Source organism: Rhinolophus hipposideros, assembly GCF_964194185.1.
Source record: "Rhinolophus hipposideros genome assembly, chromosome: 24".
Lineage (NCBI taxonomy): Eukaryota > Metazoa > Chordata > Mammalia > Chiroptera > Rhinolophidae > Rhinolophus > Rhinolophus hipposideros.
This window is the reverse complement of record NC_138070.1, coordinates 10011978-10019746: the sequence shown is the minus strand read 5'-3', so window position 1 is coordinate 10019746 and position 7769 is coordinate 10011978. Positions and strand designations below refer to the sequence as shown.

The 7769-nt window shown below is 39.1% G+C and overlaps 1 protein-coding gene across 2 annotated transcripts in view; it reads left to right on the top strand.

Moving 5' to 3' along the window:
- Positions 1–326: 326 nt before the first annotated feature.
- MED13L (mediator complex subunit 13L) overlaps positions 327–7769 on the top strand; it is a 274693-nt gene continuing 267250 nt past the window's right edge. For both annotated transcript variants that reach the window (XM_081037745.1, XM_081037744.1), the window contains exon 1: positions 327–520. In XM_081037745.1, coding sequence (XP_080893871.1) covers positions 449–520 — 72 coding nt within the window. In that variant the 5' untranslated portion in view covers positions 327–448. The remainder of the gene's footprint in view (positions 521–7769) is intronic.

The following is a 7769-nucleotide window of genomic DNA, read 5'->3' as shown; positions in this document are numbered from 1 at the left end:
GGCGGGGGCCGAGGGGGAGTCGGTGGCTGGAGATAAACAAGGCGGCGGCGGCGGCGGCTGAGGAGCAGGGAAGGCGGAGGCGGCGGCCGGCCCGCAGCGCCAGCCCGGGAGGCAGCCGCGGCCCTGAGAAGCGGGGAGGGCGCCGGGCCGCGCGGACAGCGCCCCCCGTCGCCGCCGGAGCCGCGGGAGCCGCCGCCGCCGCCGCCGCCCGAGCAGGAAGGAGCCGCGCGGCCGCCGCGGACCCCCCCGCCGGCCCGGGCCCGCCGCCCCCGGCGCGGCGTCGCCGCGGCGCCTGCCGCCCGCCCGCCGGCCCTCGCGCCCTCCCCCGGCGGCGGCGGCGGCCCGGCCCGGCCGCGCTCCCCAGCGAGGCGCCGCCGCCCGGCCCGGCCTCGCCTCGGACGCCTCGCTCCGACATGCCCCGCTCTGGCGGCCGGGCTCGCGGAGGATCATGACTGCGGCAGCGAACTGGGTGGCGAACGGGGCGAGCCTGGAGGATTGTCACTCCAACCTCTTCTCGCTGGTGAGTAGCCGGGCTGCGGGGAGGGGGCCGAGTCGGGGGGGGGGCCCGACCCCCGCCGCCGACCAACTTTCTCCTCCCGCCGCCGGGACTGCGCCCCTCCCTCGCTTCTCCCCGCCGCTCGCCTCCGGCCGAGTCTCCCCCTCTTGGAGCGTCTCTCGCTCGCCTTGGACCCCATCCAGTGTTTATTTGGCTCTTTAAAAATCGTTTGTGAGCGCGGCGCGCGGCGTGGAATTTGCATGTGGAAGTCGCAGAGCTGCCGATTCTGGGTCGCGCTCCGCACGCCCGCGCTCGGCCGCGCTCACACCCCCCGTCCCCCCCCCGGGCCCCCCTGGGTCCCCCTAGATGTGCAAGGCTTTGCCTTGGGCTGCCCGCGCCTGCGACAAGCAGCCTTCTCCCCCCCCCCCCCCCGTCGGATCGGCTGCTCGGCCCGCCCGCCTTTTGAATTTTTTAAAAAAAATTCCATAATGACACCTGCAATGTCGCCCGAAAACAGTTGATTGCACGCGATTGTGTCAGTAAAGGACTCTTGCACACGAAGCTCCCGCGGTTGTAAACACCGACAGCCGCCTGCCTCTCGGGGCTCGCCGCGCTGGAGCCCTAAAGCCATTGCGCCGAGCCGACGGAAGGTGGAGAAAGCTTTTTCTTCTTTCTCTCCTCCTGTGTCTTTTAAAAACTGTTTTCTCTATCCTGACAACGAATCCACACACACACACACACAAAAGCAACAAGCTGGGCGGTTTGATAACATCGCTTTTATCTGCCTTCGCCTCTCTCGCGCTCTCTCTCTGATAATTGACAACTTTTCCTTCGGATTTGAATCGCCTGCCGTAATCTCGAAGCAGTTAGGGTGTCAATTGTTCTCCGGGAAGCCTGGCACCCGACGAAGGCGTCTAGATTCATCGAAATTAAAAATGGATAGGGCTCCAGCAACTCTTCCTTGGCGGTGGCAGTGACATTTGGTGGTAAATGCCATCTTTGCTTTTTATTGGGTCGTATTACCTGGCTCTGAAAACATTCACGTTGTTAAACCTGGCGTTTAGGCTAATAATTGCAGTGCGTGGTCTTTAAATATGTGCTTTGTGCATGAGTTACTGTATGTATAGCTATGTGCCCGGGAGACTACGAATTTGTTTAAATATTGAGCAAAGATTTGTAAACAGATGTAAGGCAATTATGTTTCAAGCGTAGAATATAATTGGAAAATTGGCTAAACGTTTTGTTTAATTTAGCCTTAAAAAAAACAACAACTTATTTTAAGTTGTGTACCCTTTTTGGGGGGACTGCCTTTCGGACAGGATGCATTTTTGGAATTGTTTTCTGTAACCTCTGCTTTAGATAGAAACATTATTTTCTCTTAATCCTTGTTTACACTGGATAAATAATTTAGTGTTGAAATTGTAATTAGTTACATTTAATTATGAGTACCATAGATGCTTTTTTCTTTGAGACTAGTGGGTAAATACAAATTCTTGCCAACTTTTCAAATGTAAGTGTTATTTTATTAAATGTGTTTCATTATGCCGATAAAAAAAATCAAAACATGCGATTTTTATCTAAAAGACTGGCATAGTACCCGTGCTTTCACTGTAGTAACATCAGGTCGATTTTTTTTTTCTCCCAGCATCTTTATTCAGATATTTAATCTTAAAATTCATTTATAAGTTGTGATTCTTACTCTCATTGCTGATGATTTTCACTTGATCTTTTGATATATGGGAATAAAACTCATTTTTCCTTTTCTTTTCTCCCTCTCAGTCTATCATTTAGTGTCAGTCAGGTTCAGGAACTTTCATAGATTAGCAAATATATTGATTAAGGGGTATTTAAAATGGTTTTTGTTTGGTGGCTGGTGACCACATTGACACTTTAACAGGTAATTAAAATAACCAAGTAGACCAATGTTAGTGAGAAGGGATCCACCAAATTACCATATATCATGCTGACTGGTAATGTCTTCTGTATATGTGGCTGATTTATATACAGTAGATTTTGTAGACAAATAAAAGTATGTAATGTGTGTAGCCAGTCTGTAGGATATATTTCTTTTATCTTTTTTTTAAGCTTAAGTAAAGATAATAATGTTAAAGAGGTAAGATGCTTGAGGTTCTTTTGGAGAAACAAACAATTTTATATGAGAGGATTCTGTGCTTTATGGCCTAGTAAAGGTTTGTGCTTTGGGTATTTCTGTCCTAAACCTCTTTAAACCAGGAATTGATTTTTGAATATACTTTCTTTTTTCTTTTTTCTTTTTTTTTTAAACAGAATTACTCTTTAGTTTGCAACTTGGAAATTCAGAACTGCAGAAATGCGTAGGTTGAAATTTTTTAAAGGACTGAAATGTCTACATTCACTTGTATGTGGCGGGTGGATAAGTTGCTAATTTTCTTTAAAAATTATGACTCAGTTAAAAAGCTGCTGATTATTGTAAACGTTTTTCATTCCAAATTGAAAATTTTTCTTGAAAATCACACACAGCAACAACCTAGAATATTAAAAATGTTGCCTAAAGTACATTGTGTGGAGTAATTAATTCCAAATGTGATAAAATCATCACCTGTTCAAAATAAAGCATGTATTGTAAGAACTCTATGTACATAATAATAGCATATATTTTTCTTTTTGGTCTGCAGTTTTTTGAGCAGAGAAAAGTATTGTTGATAGAGAATTTATCCAGTTACTCACATTTACGTGGATTGAAATATAAACTGGAGATGAAAGTCTGTACCACAGTAATGACCCACCGACTTTGTATTACCTTGAGGTGTTCATTATGGTTTAGCAAAAGTTGATTGTGCAATCAATCAGGTGCCTTAAGATTTTTGTTAGTCCTTTACATATTTTGCTTTCTGATTGTCTACTGCCATCAGTTTCTTTGGCATCAAATTTCCTAAATTCTCTGTCAACTCCTGCCCCTCTTTCCTAACATGAAAATGCCATTGTGTATACATGATATGGGTCATTGTATGTTTCTTATTCTGACTTTTGTGAGACTTGTAGCTACTGCATTAAATGCATGCCTAGCTGTGTCTTTGTGACTCCACAAACTGTTTTCTCATGCTGTCCATCAAATTTCTGGGAGACTCTTGTTATATATTCACTCAGTTATAATTCATTTAAGTGTGTTAAATCTGCCTTTTTGGAAACTGGAACAGTGCACCCTATGGTATGTCAACTCACCCTTGTGTGAAGACATTATAATTTCCAGATGTAAGTATACCTTTAGTTTTGTTTCCCTACTGAGATGATACGGAGAAAAGCAATTTTGTATCCTTTAACTAGATTTAAGTATATACTCTTTGATAGGAAGCAGTCTAATTCTTAGGTATATATGATCCACATTCTGTTTTATTTGCTTGGAATGTCCCTGACTATGGGGTAATTGGGTGATGATATCAAATTCTTCCTCCCTGAATTGAAACACACACACATTAGTACTTAATTCCTATCAAGGACCATTAATTGTATATTTGAAACTTTTAAGGTAATCTGTTGACTTTTTTGTTCTTAAGAGATTTATTTTTTTGCAGAAAGGGAACATAGTTGTAAATGTAGAAACTTGGAGATCTATTCTTTTCAGCTAGAACCAAATGGGGCGTACTATTAATTGAAAATGAGGAAAAGACTGATTTCTCTAATCTCTAGTACCAAAATATACATACAGGGTATTTTTTTTCCCATCCTAATTTCCAGTTTTAGTATTTACATTTAAAACATCTTTTTTTCATGATGGTTCATTTTCTTTAATGAAACGTTTATACTTTGCTAATGGGTGTTTTTTGTTTAGCCCTTTGTTGTTGGTAGCACATGGTGTTACAGTATTTATATATTTTTAATAGCAATAATTGCCACCCGGTAATAGTTGCCATATTAACCTCCAATTGCTAGTAAATATTTTTAAGTGCATAATAGACAGCAATTTAAGGCATAGTGTAACAGTTTACTGGACCGTTTTAAAGAGCCATTTGTACGTGTGATGAGTTCATAATTTTAAAGAGAGAATAATGTACCCAAGACTTGCATGCTACAAAATATGTTGCTGTGTTACTGCTTGAAGTGCACATTGAGAGGAAGTTAGGTTGGGTCTGTTTCTTCTTTGTGAGAATAGAGACGGGGGTTCCTTTAGGATAGGGAGTGTTTATTGAGCTTATGCCAGGTGCCTATATAGCTTAGCACTGTCTTTGGAATGTTTTGGTCATTTGTTTCATGATTGGATTAGGTATTTATTTGGAAAAAATCTCTTAAGGCATTCCTTTAAGTAACATTAAGTTATAGTAGTGGATTATATTAATTAGGTATGGAAAAATTGATTCATCTTTTTTGTTCACTAATTTAGCCTACCTAGTTAATTGTGAGTTAATTGTATTCATCAAATACTTTCAGAAATCTCTTCTCTTGAGATTAATAAAGAAGATCCTCCGTCACTAGTTTGTACTATATGCCATAAATTATGATAACCATTTGTAAAACATAAGTATATTCTGTAGTTATATTTGTCAAATTATTTAAAATTGACATGAAACTCAGTGTACGTAGTAATAAGATTGCCTATTTCGATTTTGTTTGTGAACAGTTAATTCAACTGTCTCTCAGAGTTTGATTCAAAGATACAATAGACAGTTTTCTCAAATTATTTAACTTATTTTTGATATGGATAAAATAGTACTGTTCTCCTTTAAACTAGTGGTAGAAGGTACTGATTTGTGGTTTTCTGAGAGTGGGTGATACATTTATTTCACAGATGCTAGCCAGCCAGTGAGGGAGGTGAGATAGTTTATGATAATTAGTGATATGGTTGAATGTTAGGTATTATTACTGAACTGGGCATTGCAACCATTTACTAGAAATGGAGAAGAAAATTCTGCAACATTGCTTAGTGTCATTTGTTTAAAATGTATTGTGTGTTAATCTGCTTTCCAGACTGTGTGTTGTGTAGTGTTGGCTACCAGAATTTCTGTTTTGTCATTTTATAAACATTCCTATTCAGAGAAGTTACATTTAATGCATTGCAAAGTGAGGTAATTAGGTAGCCTCAAAATGTGCTGTGGGGTATAGTTTTTAAAAAGCATTCATACACATAATTTGTTTCATAGGACTTGCTTAGAGTTTTGGAATTAATGAATCAGTATTTGTAGTGTATTCTTGGAATTTAGGACTCCCCCCCAACTGAGTCATTTAACTTCTTTTTAATCTGGTTCAGATAATTTCCTTTTATAGTATATGCTTTCATTGTTTATTCGAAAGATTTGAAGGTGTTAGCTTTATTCTGTTGGGGGAATTCACTTCATTACATAGGGGAGATGATTTTCCATTAATCTTGGTAAATATTAACATAAACGGGGAGTTGTAAATTCAGACTTATTTGCATGAATGAAATATGTATGCCTGCCCAATTTTTGTTTAGTATAAAGTCACTTATGTACATCATAGTTTTCTATCTTTGCTTTAGTTGATATGAAAATAGTTTTAAATTTTCTTAAAATGTTGTGACTCGTTTGTTTATTTCAGAGACAGTTCCCCTGCTCTACTACATTGTTTTGTTATTTGATTTTTAAAATCATCTGTTGTATGGAATAGATTCTGTCCTCTTAAATTGGCTGTAGTAGTCTTTCAGGAACTCCCAATTTTACTCGTGTTTACGTTAGCATGTTTTAGTTATGTTTGTTGGAGTAGAGTTGTTTTCCTCCTTTAAGCTAATAAAATATCTTTTTAGAGTACATTTAGATTCCAGTCCGAAAAAAAGAAAAAAGGTGACTTTTTCTTCTTTTTTTCTAGATGAGAATCTGTTGTGTCCAAGGGAAAATATTATGTCATTGGCATCTCCATACTCTGGTTTATTATGTGTTTTATTTTCTCATTCTAGATGAATTGTGGTAGAATCTTATTAAAACCGTATTTCTACTACTGTGAAATAGCACAGAGCCCTGGTTGACAGCTTTCTACATTTTGTACTTTTCCCAGTATGGCGAAATTCCATTACTGTTAAAAGAACCTCCTGAATTGATTATATTAAAATGTCATTTGTGTCTTTATTTTACATAGTTTAAATTTGTAACGTTAACTTAAAAAATGGAAAAGGGAATAAAGGGGAATATCAAGAAAATTAGGTAAAATTGCAGGTAAATATTGGTAAATATTCTTTTCTTAGTCTTTACTAGATCTCTTTACTGTAATAATTGTCTTAGTTTGTATTAAATCATTGCGTTAATTGGATACATTTAAGACATTTAATATTAAAATTCTATTTGAGGAAATTATTTGTTTCAAATAAAATAATTGTGAACAGAAATTTTATAACATTGAGTGGAAATTTCAAAGATTGGTCATCTAAAAGAGTATTAACCTTCATTACTGTAACCCTCCCATTCCCAAAGAACGTTGATAAATTTTTGAGGAAGTATTTTTTGCATAAGACACATGAAGCTTCCTCAGATAGTTCCACATTATTTTATTAAATAAGAAAGGTGATTAAATCCATCTGGTCTTAATTTGAGAGCTAATAAGTAAGGTATTCAAAAGAGTGTAATTGGTGTGAAAAAACATTTTGAGTTGGCAATTCTCATGATTGAATTTTAATGTCCTAAAGAGAAATACGGAAAACATGTATCTAACTCAGGAACCACCTCCTAGGTTTTTTTTTTTGGCATGTGTATATGCCTGGCACAGTCCTACTCATCTTTTAAGTAGGTCAAATGTCACCTCTGTGAAGCTTTCCCTGACTCCCACAGGCGGAACTAGTCACTCTTGCTCCTTGCGTGTACCTCCTTCTATGTGCCTCTGATAAACATATGAGCTTCTGTAGGGCAGTGACCCTGTTTAAGTCATCTTTGCATTCTCTTTATATTTAGGTGCTCATTAACTATTCGTTAAATGAATGAATTACTGGACAGCTATTCTTTTCTCTATCTTACTCCCTAAGGGCGTTCTCATTGCTCATTTAGGTCCCGATAATAATTATGTTATTTTTCTTTGAACTTATTTAGATATTATTTAGCTCTGTGTTCCAAATATATATAATCTAGGCTATGCGAGTATGGACTGTGGTTTGCCAATATCTTAGATGAGTTCTAGAAAATCTTTATTAAGGAGGATTCCAACTGATCAAGAGATGTGTGCTTATCATACCTCAAAGGGATAGGAATTCACTTAGGACTTAGATTTTGTATAGTGTCAGGCAGCCTATAGCTTTTGGAGCTTGTTGGAGATTTTGTTTGGGGCTTGATCCGGGATTCCTTCATTTCCATTGTTTAAG